General features: G+C 39.3%; 1 protein-coding gene across 4 annotated transcripts in view; it reads right to left on the reverse strand.

Annotated features, from left to right (window-relative positions):
* MIB1 (MIB E3 ubiquitin protein ligase 1) overlaps positions 1-10,656 on the reverse strand; it is a 115,734-nt gene extending 105,078 nt beyond the window's left edge. For all 4 annotated transcript variants that reach the window (XM_067546785.1, XM_067546777.1, XM_067546793.1 and 1 more), the window contains exons 1-4: positions 10,018-10,656; positions 4,219-4,390; positions 3,129-3,258; positions 819-923 (exon numbers count right to left, since the gene is read on the reverse strand). In XM_067546785.1, coding sequence (XP_067402886.1) covers positions 819-923; positions 3,129-3,258; positions 4,219-4,390; positions 10,018-10,246 — 636 coding nt within the window. In that variant the 5' untranslated portion in view covers positions 10,247-10,656. The remainder of the gene's footprint in view (positions 1-818; positions 924-3,128; positions 3,259-4,218; positions 4,391-10,017) is intronic.
* Positions 10,657-11,432: the final 776 nt, after the last annotated feature.

Genomic DNA, 11,432 nt, shown 5'->3' on the forward strand with positions numbered 1-11,432 from the left:
CATCTTGTTAAAAAAATTAATCCTTGTTGCAAGAATATGACAGAAGGACATTCTAATGTAAATTCGTATATCTCCCTTTTGCAATATATGACCAACAAAAAAAATTAACAGAAATGATGCAATGATGATGCTAATGAATATGTCTCAGATGTCAACAATCAAGGAAACTTTTCCTTGTCCCACATCAGGGTAAGAGCATATAAAAAGGAAACAAAGAAATCAACAGAAATCTCAACCAAACCTGACCAATTTCTGTGGTACTGTTATACTCTAGAAGTTATGAAGTCAGAATGAGAAACTTAGTGCTAAAGTTTGAATTACAATATGATAGTTTTAAGTACCTTTTTCTTACTTTGGAGCTAAATGAAATGACAACTGAAAGACTTAACAGTGTTCTAATCCAGGCACTTGGCATAATGAAGATCTTCAAAAACCAAGTTCTGAGACATTAAAGAAAAAGTTAAGACCTTTTAAGGAAGTTTATAAATAAATATTTTCATTTTTTACCAATTCTAATTAAAGCAAAATATTAATGCCAGGAGGAAAACTGCATTTGCAAATGTAAATATTTGTTGTTATATTCAGGCAAAAGCCAGCTCTAAAGTTTAAATGATTTGCATTGATGTTTAATAAATTCTTGGAACAGACCTCCTAATGCATATGCATGATCCATCCAGCTGTATTCACAATGAACTGATTAACAGCATGCAAACTGACAGAAGGATATCACAAAAGGAGAATAAAAGCACAGCATAAGCTATTCTTACTACCCTCTCCCCCTCCAAGTATTTTACCCTTTGTTTTGCTTTATTCCTTACCATGCCCTCGAAGCCAACTCTATAAAGGTTTTTAGCTCCATTGTCCCATAAAACATATGCTGCACTGTGTGGGCTTGATGCACTCCAGTCCTGGATTTCAGTAACCTATTGAATTTAAAAATAGAAAAATGGGTTACAAGGGTTTAGCAATGTGTTTTGAACTTTAAACTTCATCCACCACTTACACCTATGGATAAAAGCATGATACAGCAGGGTGTCCCAAATTTTTTTTTTTAAACCAAAAAAACCAGAACTCCATTTTATCATTTTCTACCAACAACATTCATATACTTTAATTAATGCTATCGTTAGGAAATAAACGTCCAGACTGCTACTTCTATAAGAGCTTTACTTGAAATATATGTAAGTATGTTTAAAAATGATAAAGAAATACAAAATGAAATTTGCTACTTTACAAAGCTTTTACAAATCCTTACTAGAAAAAAAAACGTTCACTAAAAATACTAAAAATGGTAACAATTTATTCTAACATTTCAATATTGAAAAATGTATTTATTTTAACCTAGTTCAGTTGCATCAGGCTAGTGGCCTGCAGGTAAGTAGTCTGTACTATGTGAGCCAATTTTAATTCCAATCTCAGTCTTTAAGCAGTAGGTCAGAAGAGGAGTGAAGATGAAAAGGATGAGTCGCTGTATTTTTATTTTGCATTTCTGAAGTACTGATGCCAACGAACAAATGCAACCCTCAAGAGGCATTCATCACACACAAGCATCTTTCTGAATGTATTGTCTTCATTCTTGTCCTTCTCCCCACACCTATCCAAAAGCCTATCCCACGTTACTTCTGTTTCCCTCTTTTCTTAAATTAGACCCGTTCTGAATATATTTGTTCATGTGCTTTACTTTAAGCATGAAAGTAGTCCCATTGGTTAAAGTTAAGTGAATATGTGCTTGCAGGATAAGGGCCTTAGTATGTGACCTCTTCAGAGCAGTAATGCCACCTTTGCTTTGTAACATGCATAGTTATATATAGCGCTATGTCATTAAGTCACCTGTCTTCAAATGTGTTAGCATGGCTACAACACCTACAATTACTATCACTGAAAAAGAGAAATATTTCTATTTTTTAAATTATATGGCGCAATAGCAAAACTGACTATTCAGTATATAATTAAATTCCCATTTATTACTTGTAAGTACCTTTGAGTAGATCTTTCATACATCAATGAAAGGGGTTTTTTTTTTAAATAAATAGGAAAATGTGATTAGAAAAAACACAAATTGTTAGGGAAATATAGTCTCAAGGTACAGTAACAAACTCCTTTTAACTAATGTTTTAAAAATTGGATTTCAAGTTTGTTGTTTCCCTTTAATCACCATCTGATCACCAAAAATGGCAAATTTCAGATTGTATATATATTTTTCATAATACCAAAATACACAGTAACTATGCTTGCGCAGCAAAATATTTTATTTAAATTATGTTATTTAAACAGCAAAATAAATCTGATTCAATGTATCAATTCACTAAAACAATAAGAAAGTGATTCTTATTTTCTATAATCTCTCTTTTATGTATGTTAAAGAAATTATACTATGGGCTTTACTTCCTATTTAAAATCCTCTTATACCAAGTTCTTCTGGGCATATAATTAATTCTCCTGCATGTTTTCTACAGTTTCTGTTTCCTAGAGCCATGATTTGTCAACTGACTAACAGAACTGCATCTAATTTTTTATTAAGTTCTAACATGCTGAAGAGGTCTTTATTCCAAGACAGCAGACTAGCACATAAAACTATTTCATGAACAAGTGAGTAATGTAGTACCTGCAACTAAAGAACTTTCAGAATTTTCTAAAATCCAAAAAAGCCCAAATTTAATAAAACTGGGAGAGCTCCCAAAGCTAACAGATCACAAACCAGAAATCTGTTAAGTCAGCACTTTAATTTTAAAATAACCGCTGAGCCAGTGATACACAGAACAGCTTGATTTGTCTGATAGCAGTTAAGAGAACACAAAATCCCCTGAGAGTTGATTGAATGGGTATGTCTGAGAATGTTATTTTTACATTAACTCCTGAATGGTCCTAAAGCTCACTCAGAATCTTTATTTTTATGAATATTCCAAAAGCACGGTGTGTGTTCAGGTAATCTGAAAGTCTCATATTTTCAATCATTTATACTCAAGAATACATTCTTTATTTACAGCAGCATAAATGGTACCCATTTTAAAACAAACGTTTTAATGGTAAACACTGCGTTTCAGAAGTTTATAGTGAGGTAATCTAAACACTGCTACCAATAAGTAATTTGTGATGTACTTCCTTATTCAAGTCATTTTCATTTTTACCTTCCCCCTACGTCCATTGCCACCATCTTGATCTTCCCATTGCCAATCAACCCCTCGTACCACTCTGGCACCTGCAAAGATCCCTCTTGCTGTAATTTTCTTTGATTTACGACGAGACTCTAACAGCACCCTAAAGTTAGAAATCAAATGACAAGTTAATAAAAGCAACACACAAAAGGTCCTGAAATGCGGCATTTAATCAACACTTAACATTACTGAACATTAAAAGATTCTACAAAATGGAAAGAACTAGGAAATGCAGGATTAAGTGTGTAAGTTCATCTTTATGAGAAAGCTCAGCACACTGTATAGAAAACTCAGCATTCTGAAGAGTCACATGGTGAAAAGTTCCTTTCTATGTTTAAATTTTACTCTTTTTGCAGTTAATATTTTAAGTAATATTGAAATTATTATTTGTGCATCTCCAGGGTTCCTGCTTGCATCATATTGCCAGAAAGTAAATTTATTAACACCTACATATGGGTATTATTAGAGACTGTTAAAGTTAATAAAGCAGCATGCAAACTCATTTTATAAACCATATATTTTGCTCCCTCGGGGCCAGCTCTAAGCAGATTTCAACAAATCCATAGTTTCCCCTAACTCTATATCCTATTTTTATTCTGGTATTTATATTTTGGTATCAGGCTATTATTCAAAAATGGTCTCCCTTGTTTTTATATCAGAGGTCATTTGACAATTTTTCTTCTTCCTACTGCACATTTTGGTATCTTTCATTCAATATTGCAACTTGTCTTCCCTCACTCATTTGTCCAAAATTGTTCTTAAAAGAATCTCTTCTCATGCCTACCCTCAATTTTCTGCAGAAGCTAAATTACATGTCCCCAACTGATCTGCCTGAACAGCATACTTCCTTGACTGCAAGTGGAGGTAGGAATAGATCTGAACCAGTAAAGTTAAAAATTTCTCAGAAGAGTCACCATTCTGAATGTCCATACTGCCCTGCTCTATTCCCTAAAAGCCATGATGGCATGAAGCCTGAGAATGTTGGCAGATAAAGTATATATTTAATTTAAGCAGAACCTTAGATTTCTTCCCCCCCCTTCCAGGAAAAAACCACACATTTTACCTTTCACTTCCTGGTGTGGTTATTCTATAAAAACGATGCCTCAAGTGATGTTTGTCCCCATGATAACAGACTGTGCACAAGTCATAATTTGTGCATTCAGCACATTTCCATCTGATACCAATGATTGGTTGCTGGCGACAAGTGTCACACATAGTTCCATCATGCTTTATGCCTATGAAAACAAGAATGTGACACTAGTATGATTTTTAAAAATACTATTTAGATCTTTATTGCGCACCAAAATTAAGTAAATATGTTATCAAAATATACATAAGCAAGCAGGGTAGGACAACCATATTAGCCAATGCCAATGAAGGAATTATGGATGGCGAAAGAGATTTGGAGACTTTTTCTTCATCTTTCTGGTTGCTTGTCCATAGCTGAAAGGTCCTTCTCTTCTCATCCATTACATAATTATTACTGACCGTGTTTATTTTTTTCCAGCTATATACTTAATATAGAGATCCAACTAAGAGGAAAGGTAATTAAGTTTCCTTTAACTTCTACAGATTAAATTTTCAGAAATCCTCATCAAAAAATACTAGTCTCTTGGGAAGTTTTAGCTGTCAGGTTAATTCTCTGTCAATGGATCGCATACAATAAGGAACTGTAACAACTATTCTGCCAGTGACAGTTTATGTTAAAGATCTAACAGTCTATGCTTTAATGTGATTTATATTTAACATCCATAGGATGATGAAGGAGCTTAAATTCTGTCCATCTACATTTTTAACCACAGTTTGAAAAATGTACTTGCCTGTGATGAGCAGAAAGCTCTCCTAGACAAGTGGCATTATTTCAGTAGAATCTATGCTTTGATTTTTTAAAAATTACATTTCTAGCCCTTCTGGTTACTAAGGTAACTTGCCAAACCTGAACCAAATGCAAACTGCTGGAGTGTTGTCTTCCTAAGTCTGCCAAAAGAGAACTCCAAAGCCTCTCCATATGCTCATATCTTTGCCAAGCTACAGCAGTGTAAGAACCAAGCAGGCCTGAAAGTGTGGACAGCACTGAAATGGACAAGAATCAGGTCAGCTTCACTCTGCTGCTGTTTAGGAAAGTCATAAGCACCAGAGAACATACACGAAATGGTCAGGACAATGCAAAAATGGATGCTAGAGGAGGGTTAGAGTAGCAGAGAATACTCCCACAGCTACCCAGCCTTAAGACAGCCTGGCATCTCTGACAAAGAGGAAACAGATAAAAAAAGAAAATGTTCCTCCTCTTGTCCAGAAGGGACAGTGGGTTTTGGAGTGAGGACTTCAAATTATCAGCCTAGCTAGATGCTGATTTGAAAGATGGAACCCCCATGCAAAGTACAAAGTGGCCACTGTGGTAGGAACCAGTACTCCTTTTACCAGCAGCTTGGGGAAGGGGACCGTAAAAGGGAGGAAAAGAACTGCCTTCCCATCAGGCCACTGCTCCCCGACAAGTATCCTCTCACCCCATCTTTTATCAGTCTTGGCTTATAAAGATATCTGGCAACTTCTAAGCTTATGTGTGAAGATTACCCCAGCCCAGGAACAATGGAAAACAGCTAAAAGACTGCCTTCTGAGAACCCTCTTGCATGTTCTGGTATAGAAGGCATGTCAGGTTCAAGGGCTGCAGCACACATTGTCATGGAGATTCCAGGCTGTACAGCAGCCCAAAGAGCAGACTGGGGTGGCTTCAGTTTTAAAGTCCAATACCTAATGAATTATCAGGGCTGGATCAAATGATCAGCACTAAAAGAAATGACAGCTCTCCAATGGGATGCAGCCTACGTTTTTATTATTATTGGTGTGTGGCATATCAGACCCTTCAGGCATTAAGGAAATTCACATAAAAGGCACTAGTCTTCACGGAGGACCAAGTCCAGGCCAACTTTCTATTTTTGAACCAGCTATTTTGACTTATCCCTGTTCAAAAGTAGCTGGAAATTTTAAGCAGGAAAAGTGTATGTTTCACTTCCATATGGTTCAAATAGTTGAAGGGCTTTTGCTTAAACTTGATAAAAAAAAAATATACCTTCAGACAGACTAAACAGAAAATCTTTTTAGTAACAAATATGAATGTTACGAGCATCTGAAAAAGGTTGTGGGGTGTTTTGTGGCTCAACCATGAATATAATGTCATACTGGTAGCAACAACCTTAGCATCAAATTGAATGACCTTTGCTAGCAAAATAAATTTTGGTTAATGGAAAAGTGGAAGGGAAGATGTAGAAAATGCACATTTGCATAAGTTAGCAAGGAAAAAATTAAAGCCAACAGTTCCCAGCACAAAAAGCCAGCAACACAACTAGCTGATCAAGCAAAAATAGGTATTTACATTTTGCAGGGAAACCAGGAGTGTCCTCTTTTAGCAAATCCGTTCATCACTTGTCTTATGATCTCTTAACTTGAGCGCGGGCACAAGACCTTTTCATGTATGTGTTGCTATGTAGCCTCTCTCATCAGTGGGAGAATCTCCTCTCCTTTTAGCCAGAGTTGTGTTTTATATGCTTTTTCACAGTGACACATGGCTACAGCTACTGCTCAGTTACAAGACAGTTCCTTTCTGCTTCTTTCCCACTACATTAAATGGTTAAAAAGAACTCAGAGGTGCCCAACTCATTATTTCCTACTCTGAGGTCCTAATGCAAAGACACTTTCCAATCTACAAGCAAAAAAGGACTCACTTTTATTCACTTTGTCAAGTCTACAACAGCTGTAACAACTTCCTATTCTATTCTCTTATGTCATCCCTACTGCAAAGGGACCTGGTGGAAAATATCTTCTCCCACCCCCCCACAACTGTTTAAATTCCTTGGTTATCTAAATCAGCCTCTCTTCAGAGATTATTTCCTCTTTCTTTTTATATCCCTAACTCAGTAAAACCCCCTCTACATTCAAGATTGAATCTTGTTTAGTGCAATACTGAAAGAAGTAATCACCAAGAGGCTATACTCCTTGGGAAACAGTGATCTAGGAAAAATGGGAGGGTAAGAGAATGTCATTTTTAATTAAAGATGAGCTACAAATGACTACTCTAGAGAAGTCTGGGATAATATGCACCCCACCTCCACACCATGCCAGATACTAACCAGCCAAACCAAGGAGAAATGATACAGGCAGGGAGGTAAAGAGAGGTAGGACTTTAAAAAAAAAAAATTAATTTTCCAAGAAATGGGGAAATTAGCTTAAACAAAAAACCCAGTGTTTTGGTAAATGTAAACATTTATGGAATTATACCATCATCTGTGTTCATCTGGTCAGTTAATACAGAAGAAATATAACCAAACACATGGTGACATGATGAACCTCAAATATCTTGGCAATCCACAATTTTTCTCTTTGGTTGAACCAAATTGTCAGTTACTACATCAATATAAAACATGTTCTATTGTTCGCTTAAATAGAAATAAAGTTTCAACTGAAATTATAAAATACTTATGCCAGGACTTAACTATTAAAACAGGTGTAAACAAATATGGAATGTGACTCTCGAAGTTAGATATTTTTAATGAAGCCTGACATTTTAAACCAGTACATTATTTGTATTAACCATGTGCCTATTCACAAGAGAAGCAGAAACTCACTTTATAACTTTGACAGATCACAGATTAATCAGTGATATTTTTGCCTTATATTAGCACTAAAGAATTTCTGAAAGTGGTTTTGAGATTTTTGTAGTTAAGATGTATGTATATTTCCTGTTCCTTTTTTAACAGAAACATTTTTGTGGAAGAAAACTGTGATTAATAGCAAACTTGAAAATATAAATACTATGCACTATATGTAGTGAAATATCACCATGACTGGAAACACAGCTAAAACAAAAATGCTTCCTCTGAGACCAGTCAAGGCGCACATTTGTTCTTTGCCATTTAAACATCTAATGGTTAAAAATCAGATGTTATACCAGCACCCAAGACCAACTGGATCTCCATGATGGCACAAGATCTGCCTATAAACATATCAAGAGTGGGCCTACATCTCTATTTATCCATAAAACAAAGAAGTACACACAGAGCAACAGCATGGTTCCCAAAACTACCTCATCATAGCTCAACTTTGAGATGCAAACTTCTAGCTGAGACTCTGGTTTGGCAGACATGGACTAAGAACTTCATTTCAGAAGTCACTGAACAATCTTCAGACAACACTGAGTTTTAGTAAGCAATGTTACCCTGAAGTAAGATTACTGGTTTAGAAATAAAAGCCTCATTTTCCCCCATAACCTAGCAAGACAACTTTCATTTTAACCAAGACAGGCCAAAAATGCTAGGGTATTGCAAGATTTGATACTTATGAAGCATTAATATGGTCTTGCACTAGTGATTACAGCCTACAATTACTATGCCAAACATTTAAAATCAAGTAATTTTAAAATACAAATAGCATTTGTCAATTACTCTGTGCCTTCAAAATGCCATATTCTGACAACTAGCAAAACAAGTGCACAGGCCTATGAGTAGTGAAATCAAATTATTAGATTTGTTGTTTTATATATAACTAACACATTTTTGGTAAAAACACACTTTCCTTGGAAAAAGAACTCAATTGTTTTGGAAATCTATGTCTGTTCATAGGCCTGTTCCTTTATGATTGATAGCAGGAACAGATTTTGGCTTCAAGAACTTCAAATCAACAGAACTGATTATACATACATTCTGTGGCAAAGTCCATAGATTCTGTGGCAGTCTGGTAGAAAAACTATGAAGTTCTAACAATGGAAACAAATGCACATTGTGTATTACTGAGAATTATTTTTATTAAGTATTCAAAACAAGGCATAATTATAAAACTGAGCTTACACTCTTGTAGCTATTTAAAAACCAACTGAATTTGTGTGTGTGTGCGCGTGCGCACCCTGAAGCACAAGCAGGACAAGCAATTTCATTTCAAGGTTCCTATGCATTAATCAAGATGAATTTCAATATTTTAAGAAAACCAAAAATCATAAAAGGAATTATATTTTTATTCATCTAGCTAGGTATTATAATGCACTTATTTTCGTGGTATATTATCCTGTTAGGAATGCTGGAATGTAAAATAGGTCAATTTTATTATATATTATAATAAAGCATAAGAGGTAATTATACATCTCCAGAAACATATGAAACCTATTTTGAGCTTGTCTTCACTGCAGAGTTAACCTGAATCCTGTCTACACACAAAAACCCTTCACTCAAGTGAACATAAGAATTAAGCCAATGGCTCTATATTCATTGTCTAAACTGAGTGAATTCAAAGCATAAACAAATAGTTAAGTTTTTAAAATTTACTTCACTGTTAACATTTTATGGCCCTTTTAATAGTAGAAATAAAGGGTAATGTAAATAAGATTTTTTTTTAAATAAGATGATTTCTTTGGCTCTAACAAAGAGCTGCTGCCAGACATCTTGCTGCCCCTCCATTCAAAGTGACTGAGAAACGTTTTCATAATAAAAAGTAAAGAGGAAAGAAATCTTGGGTGACCCCCCCGTCTCCCTCCAACCCCACCCATTCCTGAGGATCTGTTCCCTACTGTACATTTACTAAGGCTTTAGCTCATCAAGATTTAAAAGTCCACACAACAGACGGAGGCCTCCAGGCTCCTCCTTTCCCCTACAGCGATACCCAGCCTACAACCCGCTGTGGCTGAGGTTCATCCCAGTGACTCGGATTTTGTACCCTGAGCAGGGGAAGGAGGGAGAGACCCCCGGCCTAGTCCACAGCCCCCGCCGCTCTCACCGAGGGCCCCAGCAGCCCCTCTCGCCCCCTGCCAAATAGAGTGAAGAGGGGAGAGGGGGGAAGTAAAGTGTCCCGCCCCGCCAAGCCCCGGGCGCCCCTTACCGGTGGGGGCGCTGTCCAGGATGCGCAGGTCGTAGGCCCCGGAGCAGCGGTAGTTGGCGGCGGTGCCGTTGTCCCAAACCACCACCACCTCCTCGGGGCTCTCGAAGCTGCGCACGGTGCCCACGTGGCCCTCGCCGCCGTCCTGCTTCCCCCACTTCCAGTCCGGGCCCCGCACCACCCGGGCCCCGACCCCCTCCACCATCACGCGGTTGTTCCGGGCGCCGCTCATGCCGGGGCCGCCCCGCGGGCACGGGCCGGGCGGAAGGAGGCGGGGGGCCCGGGGTAGGCCCGGCCACGGGCAGCGTCTCCGCGGGGGGCTGCGCGGGGGGAGGGGCGCGGGGCCAGCCGGCCGGTCGCTCTGCAGGGCGCCGGGGGGAGGAGGGCGGAGAAGGCGGCGCAGGCTCCGGCTCCGGATCTCCTCCCCCGCCCCGCGCTGAGCGCTCCCGGCTCGAGCCGCTCACTCGCTCGCCCGCCCTCTACACGTCGCGGGGGCCGGAACCAGCCTGGCGGCGCCTCCTCATCCGCTACATCCGGGCACCGCGGCGACCGGGAGACAAGGAGCCCACCACCGCCGCCGCCTCATCCTCCACTGTCTGGGCCGGCGCTGGCCGCCGGGAACACACGGCGCATGCGCCTCCTGTCCTGTGGCCAGCCCCCCCCCTCGCGGCACCTGCGCATCTGAAGCCCCCCAGTGGGCGAAAGGAGAACGGTGCCAGGCAGGAGAGGGAGGCTCTTCAGCGCCACCTAGGGAGAGGAGTCGTGCATTGCACACGGCGTTGCGGGCGCAACCGCATGGCCCTGACCCCAGGCACTGGCTTCTGTCTATCATCAGGATGGGCACCACCAACCACCCCCTTTGAGACCGTATCATCCCCTGCTCTCTGGGGAGCTTTTCATCTGCTGCGGGTTGTGAGAGGCCTCATCCCCACAGCGGGGCCTGTAGCCACTATTGCAATACGAATTTGTTAGTAAAAAAAAATTAAATTTGTTAGTCTTTAAAGTGCCACAGGACTCTCGTTTTTATTGCAATACACAGTCATAACAATTGAGATGCCATGCACACCCTGCTGCATATTTGTAATGTTCCCCCCACAGCCCTGCATTTCCTTAGGAGATTATCCAGATGATTTTGGGAGCATGGCAGCCAGCTTCAACCTTGCCAGCATCTGCCTCTGCAGCTATACTTATTTCAGCCAGAAGTTTCACCCCCAGAGCATTTGGGAGCTATGGATTTAGTTGGGTGAGGTTAACACACTTCATTAAAGAAATATAGAAGGCTATGAAGACCCACTCTCCTTTAACATCACAGCACACAGGTGTAGGAATTGTCTTTTGTATCACAATATTGGTGTCAGGAATACAAACATATTGTTTCCTCCTTTCTTTCAGACATTTAGTGGCTTTGAACTGATATC

Source organism: Emydura macquarii, unplaced genomic scaffold (assembly GCF_026122565.2).
Source record: "Emydura macquarii macquarii isolate MOO-44397 ecotype Brisbane River unplaced genomic scaffold, CSIRO-AGI_Emac_v2 contig_212, whole genome shotgun sequence".
In the NCBI taxonomy this organism is placed as follows: Eukaryota; Metazoa; Chordata; order Testudines; family Chelidae; genus Emydura; species Emydura macquarii.